The sequence below is a fragment of the Podarcis erhardii genome, assembly GCF_964252035.2.
Source record: "Podarcis erhardii genome assembly, chromosome: 3".
Taxonomy (NCBI): domain Eukaryota; kingdom Metazoa; phylum Chordata; class Lepidosauria; order Squamata; family Lacertidae; genus Podarcis; species Podarcis erhardii.
In genome coordinates, this window is record NC_138507.1 from 54,351,340 (window position 1) to 54,370,208 (window position 18,869).

The 18,869-nt window shown below is 41.7% G+C and overlaps 2 protein-coding genes across 2 annotated transcripts in view; both read right to left on the reverse strand.

Annotated features, from left to right (window-relative positions):
- LOC309338796 (amine sulfotransferase-like) overlaps window positions 1-10,174 on the reverse strand; it is a 66,582-nt gene extending 56,408 nt beyond the window's left edge. The window contains exon 1 of the mRNA XM_081856255.1: window positions 10,151-10,174. The gene's annotated coding sequence lies outside the window, so the exon portion shown is untranslated. The remainder of the gene's footprint in view (window positions 1-10,150) is intronic.
- LOC309338793 (amine sulfotransferase-like) lies at window positions 448-8,761 on the reverse strand. The gene is made up of 7 exons (XM_081856245.1): window positions 8,660-8,761; window positions 8,422-8,566; window positions 4,660-4,868; window positions 2,928-3,054; window positions 2,032-2,126; window positions 1,112-1,292; window positions 448-735 (listed from the first exon to the last, which is right to left on the reverse strand). The coding sequence occupies exons 1-7, from the start codon at window positions 8,717-8,719 to the stop codon at window positions 611-613; spliced, it is 942 nt and encodes a 313-aa protein (XP_081712371.1). The 5' UTR covers window positions 8,720-8,761; the 3' UTR covers window positions 448-610.
- Window positions 10,175-18,869: the final 8,695 nt, after the last annotated feature.

Consider the following 18,869-nt stretch of genomic DNA (forward strand, 5'->3'; position numbering starts at 1 on the left):
GCATCTGGCTAAGACCTTCCCATGAGTGAGTGGGATGACATGAGTGAGTGGGATGATTTACATAGCCGTCTGGGCAGAAGCAGAGGTAGTTGCTCTGGCACCTGGGGGCAGGGTGAGCATATAAGGGGGTGCGCCCACGCCAAGCAGTGAGCATCTTTTGGAGGGGGCAGCACAGCAATGTGACCCCCCACCTCAGGGATGACACCAGGGGTGGCCCACACCCAGCTTCCTCCGCCAGTGCATCTGGGACACCAATAGTTGGTTAGTTTGCTTATTTTAAGAATATTTTTTGTTAAATTTCAATTACAATAATCCAATGGTAAGCTCCTTATAACACTGCCACATTAAAACACAATTACTAATCCCAATAGATATCCTGGGATTCCTTAACATTTGCACATGGGGTCAGAAATTAGGACATGTTGGAATGTAGAAAGAGAAGAAGCGGACAGTACAAATGTAATTTTATTGTGGTGTTTTAAAAAAATTAATGCACATATTTGAACATTAGGAAGCTATTAAGCCACATGAGAATATTCTGCTGAATCTTACAAATAGGGCTGGATTAAATGCATACACTTTAATTCCTCCTTCCAAGCTAAAGGCAGACTCATGATTCCTCATGGATGTCCCAGCAGAACTTGATGGGCAGCTTTTCCATTCTCTCCTTAAAAACGCTGTCGAACCTTTCACTTTGTGTGACTGTCATCATGTTCTTCCAGTCTCCAACAGTGCCTGGCCCAGGAAGCAGACAGAAAGAACATGCATTGTGGTGGTCAAAAAAATATCCATACCTCCAGATATATTCCATCCCTAGATGCAATTGTCAGGTGAATATGTCAGGGATTCTGCAAGCAGCACCAAGTCAGTTTGATCTACCATTAACTTACCTTTGTGAAGAAAACCTCCTATTTAAACAAGGAAAAAACAACAGGGAAAGTACATAGAACAACTCTAAAATTAGGAAATGACAGAAACTGAGAGTTACATGAAGACTGGAAAAATGAAATCACCTTTACTTGGTAGCTATCACATATCAGTGTAAATATCAGGTGAATCTGTAGGGGATTCTACAAGCAGCACCAAATCAGTTTTTCTACCATTAACTTACCTTTGCGAAGAAAATGTCCTTTGCTGTGGTCCATGAGATCTGGTGGAGAGAACTCATAGTTTGCCCTGGGATCTGCTTTCATTTTATTAAATGTAGCCTGATCCACAACACCATCCACCTCCTTTTCCGTCAGTCTCTTTCCCAGGAAGTTGCATAATTTCAATACACAGCTTCTCAGATCCTGAAATGGAACGTGGTTTTAATGTCAGGCCATCCACAATAGAGAAACCTGACAGCCTAGAGACTAAAACTCATGGAATAGGCAGGATTACAAGCAGGGAAAACAAGCAGCCTGCATCTTTCTTTGCCTAGTTTGGAATAATTGCAATTGCATTATACTTTCATTGTTGCTTTTATTCCATGAGCCATGCAGAATGCTTTATATTCCGGGGCATCTCTTAGCAGTGGCGTAGCGTGGGGGGTGCAGGGAGGCCCGGCTGCACCGGGCGCAACATCTGGGGGTTAGGGTTAGGTGGCGCAAATCCACGGGTTAGGGGGCATAAATTACTTGCCTTGCCCCGGGTGCTGACAACCCACGCTACGCCACTGGCTCTGAGTCCACAAGTAAATAACTAAATGTCCCTGTTGCAGACACAAGGGGGGTTCTGTGACATCTCTCCTCAGCATCAGAGGGCCTGTGAAATGACATATCTTGCTTGGGATCATGACACTTTATTTATAGCCCCATAATGCCTCAGGGGAAATGGTTTCAGTGCATTTTTGCAGTCTAGGGTCTGAAAGCTGCACCCGAATCCATGGCCTGCTCAGCTTTGAAAAATCTTTAGGAAAGGAAGCGAGACCAGCTGGGAAAGCAGCAGCTGAGGGCACTTGAATAATCAAATTGCTTCCTTCCTTCATTTTGTCAAGGAGAGTTTTGATGGATGTTTAATATCAGACTGGATAGCATTTTGATAACTTACCTTCTTCATTTCCTCATAGGTAAGAAACAGAATATTGAAGTCATCTTTGTGAGAGTACCAGCCTTCTACATGGTCCAGCCATAAACTTGCAATTACTGATGTGAGAGATGTTGATTTAGCATAAAATGTAGATCAGATTTAAAAAAAAAAAAAACATTCAGAGAGAAGCAGTACGAACATATAAAGTCCATTAAAACAATTTTAAGGGATCATTTTAAGAACCAGCAGTGGTACAAACCATTAAATAGAAGCTGAATTAAAACCATCCACCTTCATCAAACACTTTCTCAGAGAAAAAATTTGCAGAAGAGTTCTGCACTTTAAGGCTCCCTGCTGTGCTTCCAGGCAATGTGATGGAAGAGTGATGGGTGGGCTGAGATCAGTCTAGGCTTCCTCCAGCTCCCTTCCTTCCCACGCTGGCAGTTTCCTTATATGGTGTGGAACAACATACTTGCAACATTTGCAACATATATGGTGTGGAACAACATACTTGCAACATTTGGAGACACTGTCTGGGTTTCTGACTTAACTTGACACAAATCTCTACACTTGATTAAGCATTGGGTGTTCCAGCTTGTAATGATTTGTAGCTGCTGCATCCTGATGCAGACAGCATACAAATCCACCTGATTTCCTTTGGGAGTTGGCCAGATCTATACCCTCCCTTCGGCATCAATGCGCACCAGCCATCAGTGGCATAAAATGGGGTAGATGGAGTCTCAGTTGGAGACGCTTTGTGATGCATGGATGTGGAATTTCCTCAGAGTAACATGTGGCATCAGACATGGCATTCTGAAAAGGTTCCTTAACACAGAGAGAAATTCTTTAATCTGTTGTCAAAGGATAAAGATGAAGGGACAAGAGTGATTCATTTTAGAGCAGCAATTCATCCTTACCCTTCCCTGCCAAAAACCTCTCCATGAAAATTCCAAAATCTTCTACTTCTTCTAATTTGACTATAGTTTTGGAAAAATGGTAAAAGGAAACCAAGACATCCTTTGGGTTTCTGGACACATAAACAACCTGCAGGAATAACAACAAATTCTTTTGATTCCTAAAATAATAAATGGATGGATCTCAGATATCTCTTCTTGTGGATTCTTGGTGCTTCCAAGTTGCTTTACAGCCCTGGCAGCCTCACCCTCTTTTGCAGCATGAATGTCACATGCACAGTGCAATCCTATGGTGTTGAATGAACTTATTCTTATTAAGTGTGTTGGATGGCACCCTTGTAACAAATGCCATTTTTTGTTTTTTTTAAAAATACTTTTATTTTGCTTTAAACAAATACATATAAATATAGACTACCAAAATTACAAAAGAAAAATACTTAATAATGATAATAATGAAAAAGCTAAAAAACAACAAAAAATATCAAAGTACTTGGCATAAAACATAAGAAGAAGGATGAGAAAAAAAAGGAAAGGGAAAGGGAAAAGGGAAAGGGAAGAAGAAGAAGAAGAAGAAGAAGAAGAAGAAGAAAAAGAAGAAGAAGAAGAAGAAGAAGAAGAAGAAGAAGAAGAAGAAGAAGAAGAGCCAGAACACAGAAAGGCTCATCTACTGTACGCTTCCATCAAGGTCACAACAGATCATTATTCTTATCAGTTCTCTCTATCTGCATTCCAAGGAATCCCTCATTTTGGTATCAGGGAACATTTCACTATGAGGTATCATTCTAAACATAACCAGGTCTTTCTTGTTGAAACCTTATCCCCTAGATAATTATTTATACATTCCCATTCATCTTTCATCATCTTTTTAGGTTTATCTTGTAGTGCGTCTGTCAGCTTTGCGGCTCCAAGTACTTGCACAACAAATGCCATGTTTTGAATGGGCTGAAGACCACCACATAAAATGGATGCTGTTGATGAACTTTCATAAATTGTGCTGATCAAAGAGCGAATGGAATGTGCATGTTCTGGCAAAAGTACTGTACCTGCAAGGAAACATAAAGACTGGCTGTGCAATGCTAGTTACAAACAATGAGTATCGTACTGTGTCAAAAGTTACAGAAGACCAGGTGCAAAGCATGAGAGTTGTGATATGCCAAGAACATGCTAAGCGTGGAAGACTGCCAAGAACATGTCAAAGGCAATGAGAAATGCCAATATTCAGATGTGCATCAAAAAGGACTATATAAGATCAGGCTTTTCAGGAGGGTTGGTGTGTCAGATGCAGCCAGGATCCCGCTGTCTGCCCACCCAATCCAGAAGAGTGATGAGTGTATGTGTGATTGTGTGAGAGACTGAGTGCATGTTCCCTTATCTTGTTATGTGTTCTGCTTGTTAATCAATAAAGCAATGTTATGTAGAAATTCCAATATATTGGTTGTCTGACTGCTTACTTGTGTTCTGCCTGAAGTGCACTGAATCTCAGATAAAAGAACCTGTTTTATTCTTAACACCCTCCAGGACTTTTACTATGGTGGAGCATAAACTCTGTGCTGTTTAGGAGTTATGGGAATTATTCCAAACTCAGGGTGCACAGAGCATTATTCATTCATATGGAATTGCAGTAGGATGAACTGCCCTCAAAAATGGAGAAATGTTAACGGAAACTGAGATGTTCATTCAAATAAGGCAAGACAAACATTGAATATGATCAAATAATAAATGTGCTGTTTCCTACTTTTGCTCTTCTGTTCCTTAATCCTTTGGGTACTAAATAGTAGGGTAGATGGGAAGCAAAGAGACGAGGTGATGGGCGACTGACATAATCCACATTGCGGACATTGTACTCCAGCCACGGAGCCCTGTCTAGTAAGTCGACTTTTTCAGTTCCATCTCGGTGACCTTCATGATAAATCAAGCTCAAAATATTTTGGGTCCATATTGTGCCTATAAACGAGAATAAGTTTACTTAATTTCATTTATATGGGTATGCGGGTGGCACTGCGGTCTATTTTTTTTTAAAAAAATAATATTTATTAAGACTTTCAAAATTACAAAAAAGAAGAAGAAAAAAGAGGCAACAACACTGCAATACATAAAAAATAAAGAGAAAAAATAAATAAAAAAACAGAAAAAAATACATAAAAACCAATACAACAACACAGCAACATCAACAAAAAAGAAAAAAAGATACAAATCCCATATTACATATCTTTATCTTTCATTTGCTTGTTTCCTTGACCTCCTCACACCTCCCTTTTTGTATTCTAGCTTAATTAGTTGTTTCAGCAAATTCTTTCCATCTTTCTCAATTTTTATTGAATATTTTATCTTAACAGTCTAACCTATTAATTAACTCAGCAGATCCTTTCCATCTTTCACCATATTCTGTTATTCAATTTGCCTTAATTTATTTAACCTTACCTTACCATAAAATACCTTAGAGCTTAAAACTTAATACTTATTTATACATAACTCCTTATATCATTTCTACTAAAGCCAGATAGTTTCATTCCAACATTTCCCCTAATATTCATTAATTTTACAGTAATTCCCAAAATAAAAATTTTTCTTTATAAACTTTCTTCCAATTTTCATCCAACGTTCCTTCTTCCTGGTCTCGGGTTATGTCAGTCCTTACTGTCCATTCCATCTAGTCCATCAACCTGCTAATCTTATGTCCAAGGCTCTTAAATCTCTTCCATGCCCCTTCTGCAGATCTTCTTCTTCTTGTTTATACTTGCACATTTCCTTGTCTTTTGTTGGTCTCTTTCTTAATTTCTTTCCTTTCTCATTGAGGAGTAGGTCTCTGGGGGATTCCAGCCCAAAATTGTCTCCATCTCCCCTCATCAAACCAGCCCAGGAAATATTTAACAATATGTTTCACAGTCCCTCCGAAGTTAAGAGCCTCCTCAGCTCCAAACTCCTCCTGGCCCACTCCAAATTCAATCTTCAAAAACAGCGGCTTATGCTCCTGCAGGGCCTCGGATCTCTCCATTTGTATTACTTGAGGTGCAACCGCAACCTCCTCCATTATCATCTGCACTTGCACTTGCCCAGTCAAAACAGGTTCCTGCGTTGGTCCCTGAATGATGTCAGTGTCAGTATTCCCTGTTTGTCCGCATTTACTGCCTACAACAGTCATCAAATCCATCTTTTCATTCATCAAATCCATCTTCTCATGCATCTGCTCCAACAAAGCACTTGTTTTGCAAAGAGCAAGCACCAAAACTTCCTCCCAACACATCTTTATTCAAGGTCAAAAGACTGGTCCCACGATCTTAATCACACAGCTGTAAAATCCCCAAGTAGACTGCAGCAACAATTTAACAAGCTCCCTCTAGAGGGGACAATTTCTATTTGTGTCCATCTTTTTAAAGCAAGTCCAACAAAGGAAAGTTACTTTTATTTTTCAGATATTTTGTTTCTTTAGAATGCAAAAGGCAACATTGGAATCAGTTTGTTTCTCTTTTTTTAGCTATCTGTCAAAATGTTCCATTCACAGTCAATGAACGTCTCCGACAATTTCTGTCTCTGACTCCCCGTTCCCAGGTTTGAGACGGTGGAAACTTATCTTTCTTTACTCCCTCTCCTGCAGGCTTGAACAGTCAAAATTCGCCCCCCTTTTTCTCCTGCTTCCAAGGGGGTTTTAGTGGTTATAAATGAAGGAAAATTCGACCTTTATAAACGACTTTCCAGGCTATTAGCTTACAAGATTTTTGCTTCAGTCTATTTACAAAAAGCGGGAGGCGGACTTCCTGTTTTGAACCTTCCCGCTTCGGTACCAAATTAGGGTGTTTCTTGATCCAATTTTCCGTTTCTACTCACGGGTACTTGTTTAGAGTCCAACTGTCCACAGGAAAAGTCAGCGCTCTCCAGCAATGGCTGTGCGGCGTCACTCCGTGAAAGTAGCAATCAGTTCACAGCACTGCGCCGCTCACCCCACTTCCTCCACCTGGGATTTCTAGCGGGTCCCCATCTTCGCCGCGGCGGGAAGACCCAGTTTCCATAGAGCCAGTTCCTCTGGTCAGAGGAACTCCGTCATTCGCCGATGGCGCTAACCCGGAAGTCACGGCACTGCGGTCTAAACCACAGAGCCTAGGGCTTGCCAACCAGAAGGTCATGGTTCGAATCCCCACGATGGGTCCCTGCTCCTGCCCACCTAGCAGTTCAAAAGCACATCAAAGTGCAAGTAGATAAATAGGTACTGCTCCGACAGGAAAGTAACCGGCATTTCTCTGAGCCGCTCTGGTTTGCCAGAAGCGGCTTCATCTTGCTGGACACATGACCCGGAAGCTGTCTGTGGACAAACGCTGACACCCTCGGCCTATAGAGCGAGATGAGCACAAAGCCCCAGAGTCATCCGCGACTGGACCTAACGGTTGGGGGTACCTTTACCCTTTACTTTAATTTCATTCATTGTCATGAATGTACTTAGTGCTTTAAAGAGAATAACTAAAAACAACATGTCTCTGCATCATGGAGCTTACTATCTGAATTGCAACACTGAAAAGAAATGAGAGAGAGGAAGGGAATCAACACAGCAAGCAGAGGCAGATTTAGGGACCTGGCTACACAGGTTGCCAACACTATGTATGATGTCAAATAGAAGGTGAGAGGTGGGGGGCACCAAATTTTGGTGTCACACAGACCACCACTGAAATAGGGGCAGCAAATGGTGAATGAGGAACATTGACCAAGGCTTCCTTTCCATTGTGGATGAGAAATGCGAAGTTCAACTAAAGGTTTCACAGAATCTGAGGATTTGGGAAGACAGAACAATATTTGCTAATAAGTTCCTTTATTGTTCAGAAAGCTACCAAAAACTCTATTCCAGATTCTTCACAGCACATTATACAAATGATAGACAAAGTCCAGGGAATAAAAAAAAGGTTGTCTGATTCTCCAAAGTACTTTGATTCAGCACATTCAAACTATGATTTTTTTATCAATGTATTCCAGAAAAAGGAATGTTGACAAATGGCCAGTGAGACAAACATAATAGGCAAAAGGCAGTTGCAGAATCCTTTCTTCATGTCACCCAAGTCCTAAATGCCTGTACAGAGCAGAAATTCCCCCCTCTCTCCTCTCCCACTCCCAGTTATTGTGTCTTCCCCACCCCACCAACCCTCCAAGGCAGATTTGGGGAACACTGGGGACACAAGGGGAGAGAAGAGTGAAGGAAGTTCTGGTGTGGAAGTGGAAGTTATTGCATGGAGGGCACAACTGCATTGGATACGGACCCCCGTTATTATTGGCAAAACTGTGGCAGATAAATGCTGAAATAAAGAGTCACAGGAAAGTTCTTAAGAAGAGAATTTTACAATCACCATTTTACCACCACATACAAAATCCTGAAAGTCAGTGAATACAATAAACCCTTAGCAAGCATTTGGTTTTCATCTTGTGTTAGGATAATACAGATACTATGTAGATATATGTGGGTATCCAACAGGGTTGAATTGAAATGATGGTTCAACCTACGAAAAGGTACTCTTACCTGATTTTGGATAAGTGACTATAAATACATCACTGTCTCTTATTTCAAAACCCTCCAGGGAATCTAAGTACTCCACTGAAGTAAATACTGGCTGGAAATAAAATCCTTTGTATGTGAAAAGGTATTTCTCCTCTGGTTGCATTGCCTGCCTAAGAATAAAGAAAAGAGAATAGTTGCCTCTATTATGGGACAATGGGAAATCACAAAGAAATAGAGGTGTCATTTTGTCAAATCCTACTCTTTTTGCAGACCCCGTAGCAGAATCCCATGCTTCTCTTCCATCACAGGTGAGCAACATAAAGGTCCATCATTTAAAGAACAGAGACTTGACCCACCATTGAGGCAACAAAGCATTATTTTCCCCCTGCTTTAAGTGTTTTTTAAAATGGTCTGCTTTCGACTCAAAGCTGGCTTTGCCCTACACGATAAGGCTTTTCTCTTTCACCCTGACATAGTTATTTCTCAACTGCATGTGTGCAACATGCAAAATAACAGCCCTTGGCCTCACTTTATGCTGCCTGGCATCATAGTTTGGTCAGTGCTGCTATCCTGACACTCATTCTTGTACTCAGGGGAGGTGGGAAGGAAGCAAAAAACTGCTCCCTGCAAATGGTTCCAGGGAAAATTAAAGATGGAATCTGTTGGGAACTCTTGCCCAGTTCCTCCTGGGTTCTTGATCAGCTTCAAGAAATTGGGGTGACGTATTTTCTGGGCCTCCTGGGACCAAACCATAGATGTGCTGGGGACCACAGGGTGGCAAAGAGAAAGGTATTCTTCACCGCCCATCTGGCTTCCATTGCCAGCTCTGGCTGAAACTGCTGCTGGAATGTGGTGCCCAAGGACGTTCCATGGAGGGAATGCTGCCCTCAGCTTCATCTATGATAATACAGAGAGTTGGCTAGACATACAATGGGCCCTGTTGGGCAGGCGTTCCCATACTGAGACACCACTACCAAGATAGATCTTTCTTCTTCTTTTTTTGCCTCCTCCCTGCGCCAATTTCTCTCCTCCCACGTAGCGTCTGACAAGGAAAGCACTTGCAAGGGTGGGCTCAGTGCATGGTATAAGGAGGCGGGGAATTGTTCTGGGAGAAAGTTCAAGGCTCCGTTGGGTGCTGAGGAAACCAAAGTTGTTGCCAGTTGTTGCCAGGCCTTTAATACCTTTTAGGACATTTCAGGCCATAATATAGAATATGATGCATGACATCAAGATATACCACCTTGTGTTATTATAGATGAATGGATACTTTATAAACATTTAAATAAAAATAAAATCCATTGCTTAAAAGTGATAAAGAAATAAAGTGCCATGAAGACAGAAAAATCACTTTAATTCTCTATATAAGTCTTGTGTTTCATTGCTAAGAAATGTAATAACCATTTAGTGGAAAACATTGTATATCCAAAATAGTAACAAGAAAAATACTCCGTTTGATTTTCCAATATATATAAATTAAGGGTTGTATCCCATGCCAAATGAGCAGGGTTCCCCTTGCACAATGGGAGTTCACATTCAGTCCCCTCAAAATAACTATTAATCTCTGGTAGCACAAATGTTGCATTCTGTGTGACAGCATAAAAGAATATGAACTATGACAAGAGTTTCCATGCATCTGATGAAATACCTTATTGCCCCGCAGAACTCTTGTAAGAAAGAGTAGATTAGTTGTTTGCCATTCAGTAGTCCTGCTTTTCCTTGGAAAGTTTAATTTACAAGAAAACTTACCTACCTTTTGTTTTTAGAGTTAAAAAGTGTGCAAGAGAGAGGGAGAGACCGATTTCTTCTGTAGCTTAGAGTATTTCAGCTTTTCAAGGCTCACGTTCAGCGCTCTCAAGGAAACTGCTTTATAGAATTCTGTTAACTAATAAGAGTTTGATTAAATCGATGGCTCCTCCTTAGTAAATAATTCCTGGCAAGTTATGCAAGAAAAGAACGATAAAACAGGATCATCTAGGCACATTATGTAAAGAACAACAGGGGAAGAACTTTTTTCTTTGCACAAGGAACAGCCAATATCAACAGTGGTCCTTGCCCGTTTAAGAAATAAATGCAGTATTACATCTGGTCCACTAGTAGAAAATGGGCTCAAATGGTACGAGAGACCTGAGATTCACCAATGTCTATTTGAAGGAGCGCTTCCACCCCCATCGTTCTGCCTGGACACTGAGGTCCAGCGCCAACGGCCACCAAGAGTGCCTGGGGAAACCCAGCCAGATGGGTGGGGTATAAATTCTTATTCTTATTATTCTTATTATTCTTATTATTCTTATTATTCTTATTATTCTTATTATAAAACTAAATAATTAGCACTGATTGTTTTAGAAATCTGTCCAAGGAAAGTAGCAACCTTTTTCATTTGCACACAGCATATGTGAGATCAAACATTACTCAAGCCCAAGAATTAACTTTCAAATCCAATATATTGGCAGCAATCGTTCCCACCCTTCAAAGATTTTGAAGGATTTTCAGAGTCCACATCAAGATGGACAGCTCCCAGTCATTTTAGTCAGAATTCCATGAAAACGATTTCCCAGTACACAATGCCACATGCAGAAATGGCTCATTTTGTTTTTGTTTATCATCTAAAGCTAATGTTTTCAGGAATACCGTTGCATAGAAAATGCACTTGATGTCTTCCTGTGTTCTCCTTGCTACTGTCCAAATGTATTCTGCAAACCACTTTCAATGTCTTCGGTTTGGGCAGCAGCACAACTTTGTCTACATCCCCATACCTCAGCTCTTCCACCACAAACCCACAGGGGTTTTTTATGCAGCACCCCTGAGATTGTGAAGTTTATTTTATGATTGCAGGGTTTTTTATTTCAAATGATGGCAAATCTCAGTTGTGTTTCCTGGTAAATGATACTGACTTCATATGTTGAAGTGATAGATGTTTCAAAGCCCATACAAACATTCCTGGATGATAGATGTTGGTTTCCTGGGGTCTTTTATCTATCAGCTTTAGTTGCCAGGCAGACTGTAATAATACTCCAGAGCAGGCATGGGGAGTAATCTGATTAATGCTTTAATGCAAGTCCACCTAATTTCAACTTCCTGAAATGGTATGTGAACAGAAACACAGCTGCAGTTCATCCATCAAAATTCACACATCTTCAAATTACGCGATACGCCTTTCCAACCAAACAATTTGCTTATTTTATGGGAAAGTGTTTATGATATTATGCGGATAATAGAATGTATATTTTACTGAAAATATCATGCAAAATTGAGTATATTAACAAAAAATATTGTGTGTATATATTAAGCATCTTTGTATTCAGCATTATTTGTATATCAACAGAAATGTACACTAAAATGCAGACAATTTTTCATGATTTTTTCCTCTTCTTCTGCACAAACTGGTACAGAAATATGGTGAACCAAAAAGAACAGTGGAAATGTGAGAAACTAAGAGGAAACCCAAACAGATAAGATTCACTCATCCACACCCTTAAAAACATAGAAGAGGCAGAGGCAGTTTTTAAATCTGAAAGCAGAGATGGATCCTCCCACGCCTACTGCAGGGAAATTACTTCTTGCCTGTTGTTCTTCCACTCAGAATGCCTTCAAATAATCACAAACATCTGTTCCAACAATCACAGCTCTCGTCCAATTATTTGCAACACGTGGATTGACAGATACTACAACATATGCACATCCTGTTCTAGAGAAGGAAAAAAGTTTGTATAAATATTCTCAAGCTGGAAACAGAGTCAGTTCACCATTGATGTTCCAGCAGAACCTGAAGAGGAGCCTTTCCATCTGCTCCTGAAAAACACTGTTAAAGCTTTCATTTTTTTGCAATGGCCATCATGTTTTTCCAGTCTCCAAGAGGGCCTGGCACTGTGGTAGTCAAATAGATAGTTGTAACGCCAGGTTGTCACAAAATGCCATCCCTAGTTGCTGCACAGAATCCGGGACCTTTATTGGGAGGTTCCAAGATCAACATGCACATTCTTTTAGTGTAATGTCTCCCAAACATGGAATAGTCACATACCCTTTTTGAGAGAAAGAGCACTTGGAACCCCTGGAATCTTGCACTGCTTAAAATTGGGGTGGCATGCAACAAGATGGCATAAGAAGTCTTTCTTGACAATAGATTGCGGGGGTAGGAAGCAGAGGGCTTCTTCACTGCTTTGCTGTCAACTCCAGCCCAGGTTTCTCAGAGATGGGCAGTGGGGTCAGGCTGGGACTAGTGATGTGCCCCTCTGACCTCCTGAGAATTTGCCCATCGCCTGGTGTGTTTGATTGCTGCTCTCAGGTCTAGGTTGGACCCTGGGCTAAATTTTCCTAGACCTTCAGGACGTGGCAAAGTGCAGCCTTCTTCCTTGGTATTTCCAAAGCCTGGGCCCTGTTCCAAGAATACCTGGGGTCTAAGCTCTCTAAGAAGACAAGCAAGTAAACAGGCATCCCTATAGGTGGGTTGGGTCTGCAAGGATTTTTGCATGTGTTAGCATCTGTGTGTCCTTGGAGATGGAGGCAGCATTGGCAATGGCTCAGCATCCAATTTACTCTAGTCCTCTCCCCTGAAGGAGAAGGCTTCTTGCTGACTGGAAGAGGCACCAAGCTTGTTCCACAGCAGGTGGTGCCTGGCTTGGAATGTCCAATGTTAGAGGGGCAGAACATTTTTCTGCCAACCCGCTTGGTGCCTCTCTGTCCTCTAGACTACTGGCCTTCTTCCTGGGCTCAGACGTTTCTTGGGATCCTCATTTCACCACTTGCATCTGGCTAAGACCTTCCCCAGGTTTATTCAGCCCCACCTTCCTGAGCTCCTCCCATTGATTTTCAGGATCCAACCATTCCCTCTGTGATGTCTCCATGGAACTCATGACATCATTTCGTAAGATTTAAAGGTAGCAGTGGGAACTTCTGATCCAGGTTCTATGTCATCCAAAATTTGCTTTAACCCTTTCTCTCTGCTCTGATCCCGATGGAAATTCCTCCTTTTCAATCTGACCCATGAAGGAGATTGCTATGGGCATCAAACATACACTGTCAGGCCAGACCTTACGCCAAAGAATAAACGGACATAAATCGGACATCAGGAATCACAAGGCAGAGAAACCAGTAGGAGAACACTTCAATCTCCCAGGACATTCTATACAAGATCTCAAAGTAGCTGTTTTACTACAAAGGAATTTCAGAAATAGACTGGAAAGAGAAGCTGCTGAATTACAACTTATCACCAAACTTAAAACCATGGAGAAACCTGGTCTGAACAAAGACCTTGGATTCTTATCTCATTACACATGACAAAGCCATTTTTCACCTTTTCACCCCTTGCTTTTTCCTGTAAGACCTATTGCAGTCGTTAAGAGTCGTCAACAGGTTCATCACAGCTATCTGCCAATCACCCATTCCCACCACCTGTGATGGCCTGGGATTCCGATTCAGAGGATGAACCAGAGGAATCCCAGCCTGCACAGGAGTCCCCGCCTCCAGGGCCGGCTGAACTGGGGCAAGGCCTAGATGCTGAAGAGCCTGCACCTGTGACAGAGCATCAGGAGCTGGCCCCAGGTGAAGCCCTTCTGGCCCCAGAGGGGCTTGACGACTCAGTGGCCACAGGTGAGCCTCCTCCAGGGCCCAGTAACCCTTCGGCCTCTCCTGATCTGCAGAGGCTTAGGGCAGAGAGGCGAAGGGAACTGGTTGCCCCCAGGAGGAGTGCTCGCCTTAAGGCCAGAGGAGGCGGGGCTCCTGGGGGCCGGGACCGCCCCCGGCCTTAGAAGAGGATAAAAGCCCAGTCAGCCTGGCCCCAGGTTGCGGGAGCAACGTCGTTGTTGGCTTTGGACCTTCCTGTGTTCTTGATCCCTGCTTGGCCTCCTGTTCCTGACCATCCGGTGCTCCTGTTCCCTGCTCGGCCTCCTGTTCCTGACCATCCGGTGTTCCTGTACCCTGCTCAGCCTCCTGTTCCAGCGTTCCTGTTCCCCGCCCGGCTCTCCGCCTCGGACCTCGCCCCTCTTCGTGTGGACTCAGACTACGCTCAAGGTACCTTTCCCCCGGGTCCAGCACACCACCCTTCTGAGTAATACCCCTCCCCACCTTCTCACTATATAGAAGGGTCTGGAAACTTCTGTTTCAGTGTATCTGAAGAAGTGTGCATGCACACGAAAGCTCATACCAAGAACTGACTTAGTTGGTCTTTAAGGTGCTACTGGAAGGAATTTGTTTTGGGAGACTTCCGGTCGGCGCCAGCGTTCAATGGCGGTCCTAGCCTCGAGCTCCGAGGCAGGACTGCTCCGTGAGTTCGGGTCTTACCCGCTACGGCAAGCGGGGGACCCCTAAAATCACAGGCGCTGAAGCCTGTGAGCAAGGAGATTCGGTGGGCACCTTTGCGCCCCCCGGTATCGTGAAAGAGCCTTTTTAAAGGCTCCGGAGCGGCATCGGGGCGAGCGCGGTGCTGAGGATCGCTACCCAGCTTGCGGAGTGAAGCCGCGTCGCCATTGACGGAGAGCGCCGATTCCTTTCTGAAATTAACGATTGGCAACAACAATACCCGTGAGTAAGAACGGAAAATTAAGGAAACGGGACTTTAAAAATTTAGAAGATTTGGCTGAAAACGGGAAAGGCAAAATTAAGGAAGTCAGCCTCCCGGATCTGCATGAGTAACGGAGCAATGAAAAGACTGAGCTGTACTTAAAAGGAAAGTTATTTTAAACTTTACCAGACCAGACATCGAAAGGATCTCCCCCCTGTAGAGCAGGGGAAGGGGGGGGAAACAGAATTAATCTAACCTGTAAAAGAAAGAAAGAGTAATGAACGGGGAAGCTTCTGCTGCCGACACTTCTGGCCAGGCTGCCGGAGCAGCGATTGCCTAGAAAAGGAACTGTCAAATGAGCTGTCAAAAGATAGCGGCTACAAAATAAGATCTATCTGAAACATATTAACGGGACTTTGGTGGATTACAGTTTTAATACCATAAAGTGCTACAAAGTAGGGACTTTTGGTTGGACTTGTGCCTTTGGAACTTTCCGTTTCTTGGTAGCTGTTACCTCTATTTGGACACAATTTCTCCCTCTAGAGGGCTTCAGTTGCATTACGGTGTATTCAGCAGGATTTTCCACTTGCAACTTTCCTGTGTGAATGACCTTGAGTTATGAGCAACCCGCAGGAAGAAATTTCAACAAGAAGTAAAACAAAGCAGGCTCAAAAACAAGCTCAAAAAAGAGGTTCTATATCAGGAGCCGCAGCTGCACAAGAGAAAACAACAGCAGCATCAATGGATTCAATGACACAGGCTCTGCTCAGAATTAATCAATCTTTAGAAGTACTTACTAAGCAGTCTGCAGAGCTTACTAAACAGTCTACAGAGAACTCTAAGAAACTGACGGAGCTGACAACAAGACTAGACTTGAACACAACGACAATATCATCTAATACAGACTCTATCAACCGTTTAATCCAAGAGACTACGGAAACAAGGAAAATAGCTGAGAGTGCCAGGACCACTGCTGAAGAAACCAAGGGAAAATTTGCGCCTATTGCAAAAAAAGTACATGAACGTGATGCAGCTTTAGCCCTATTGGAATTGGAAAGGAAAAGCAAGAACCTGAAACTGAGATTGGTACCAGAAGAGGAAGAGGACAAGCTTGGGGAATTCCTTACAGATAAATTCCAAGATTTCTGGAATGACGAGCTAGATGGAGAGGAAGATGAATTTGTAATAACTACAGCCTTTCGGATTGGCAGGAAGCAAGGCAAGAAACCAAGAGATTGTTTAATCACCCTGAGATCAAAGGAACAAAGAGATAAAATATTGAATTTACATTTCCAGAAGGCCTTGGTCATTAAAAATTCTCAGATACAGATCTTCAAGGATATTCCTAAACACTTTTTGGAGGTTAGAGCTCAATTTAAAGAATTAGTTGATCTACTCAAACAGAACAATATCCCATTCAGATGGGAATTCCCACAAGGGCTGTCCTTCAACTTTAAAGGGAAGAAAATCAAAATAAAAACAAATCAGGATAAAGAACTCTTTCTGGAAAGAAACCTAGAGGATCTTCAGAAAGGAACTGTTAGCGAGAGGGAAATACCGGACATTTCAAACCTATCATTTGGATTGAACCAAGCACCGACCGAGGAGGAACAACAACTTGGTGCAGTCGGTGGAAGAGGTACCCAGTAATAAAAATGTCTCTGCAACTCTTGAGTTGGAATTGTAATGGTCTAAACCATCCCCGAAAAAGGGGTCAAGTGTTTCATATTTTAAAGAAAGAACACTTAGATGTAATCTGTTTACAAGAAACCCACATTGCCAGGACACACAGAAAACTCTTAACAAATAAGAGACTAGGATTAGAATTTATTTCATCAGACAAAGTCAAGAAAAGAGGAGTAGTGATTTATGTTAAGGAAAAACTCGAGCCAAAAATGATCTTTAAGGACGAGCAAGGAAGATACCTGGCAGTGGAAATTCAAACTCATGAAGAAAAGATTTTGATTGTTGGAATTTATGCACCAAATGAGGGGAAGGCTGAATTCTTCAAGAAGTTGCATGAGACTTTAATGGATTTTTTGGACTTTAAAATTATAATGATGGGCGATATGAATGGAGTTGTCTCCACAAACATGGACAAGGCCCAAAGACAAGTAATATCTAATGATGGAAGACTACCAAAGACTTTTTTTGAACTGACTGACACTATGGACCTGATTGACATTTGGAGAACTAGGAACCCTCTGGAAAGGGAGGGGACTTTTTTCTCTGAAGCAAAAATGACATGGACTAGAATCGACCAAATATGGATTTCTAGTAATCTGGCATCAAGGGTTAAAAAAACAGAAATTTGCCCAAAAACCTGTTCCGACCATAATGCCGTGAAGATGGAAATGAAACTGACAACAGCTGGAACCTTTAGATGGAGAATGAATGACACTCTTTTTGGAGATGAAGAAATTTGTAAAAAGGCCCAAAAGACACTTAAAGACTACTTCGAGATTAACCTGAGATCAGATGTCGAAAAAAGAGTAATTTGGGACGCAAGCAAAGCCGTGATGCGTGGCTTCCTAATACAACAGAATTCAATAAAGAGGAAAAAACAGAATGAGAGGAAAGAGAAAATTTGGAACCTAATAAAAGAAGGGGAGAAGAAACTGAGATCTAAGCCTAACTCTCATGAGATTTTAAGAGAAATAAAGTTTTATCAAACACAATATATGGAACTGATGAATCAGGAAATAGAATGGAAAATAAAACAAATGAGGCAAAAGACCTTTGAGTCAGCAGATAAATGTGGGAAGCTACTGTCATGGCAATTGAAAAAGAGACAAAAGCTGAATACGGTGACATCACTCGAAGAAGATGGGAAGTTTATTAATAAACCAAATGAGATAAGTAATTGTTTTCAAAGTTTTTTCAAGAAATTGTATAAACAAGGGCCAAAAAATGAACATTGAAAAATACGGCCTACCAAAAATTTCGGAAAAAAACAGAAGGAGTTTGAATGAGAAAATTACAGACCAAGAAATAGAGAGTGCCATCCAGGATATGCAACTAGGGAAATCACCAGGACCAGATGGACTAACTGCGAGATACTATAAAGCACTGAAGGAATGGCTAGTACAACCATTGAAAGAAGTTTGTAACCAAATCTTGGAGGGGAAAAAGGCTCCCGAATCGTGGAAGGAAGCATTCATCTCACTTATACCGAAGACAGAAACTGAGAAACATCAAGTTAAGAACTACCGCCCTATATCACTTCTGAATGTGGATTATAAAATTTTTGCAGACATTTTAGCAAAAAGATTTAAAAAAAAGTTTTGTTAGAGGAGATTCACAGGGACCAAACAGGCTTTCTACCAGGTAGACAATTGTCAGACAATGTGAGGAACATTATAGACATTTTAGAACTCCTGGAAACTGACATAAATAGAAAAGCTGTGTTGATTTTTGTGGACGCAGAGAAAGCCTTTGACAACATTTGCTGGAGTTTTATGAAGAGGAATCTCCAAGGGATGGGGGTAGGCAAGAACTTTGAAAATGGTATAGGTGCAATATATTCTGAACAAAAGGCCAAACTAATTGTAAATGGTATGGTTATGGACGAGATTCCAATAGAGAAAGGGACACGACAGGGATGCCCAATATCCCCCCTATTGTTTATATCGGTACTGGAGGTTTTCCTGAACATGATTAGAAGGGACCAGCTGGTTAAAGGAATACAGGTCGGAACTAAACATTATAAGTTAAGAGCATTTGCAGATGATCTAGTTTTGACATTACAACAGCCAGAAGCCAGTACAAAAAGAGTTTTGGAACTAATTGAAATATTTGGTCAAGTAGCAGGTTTCAAATTAAACAAACATAAGACAAAGGTGTTGGAAAAAAATCTAACGATGGGGGGAAAAGATAGTTTCCAAAGAGAAACCGGTTTGGAAATTGCAAAAAGAGTAAAATATCTGGGGGTGAACTTAACATCTAAGAATGTGAACTTATTTAAAGATAATTA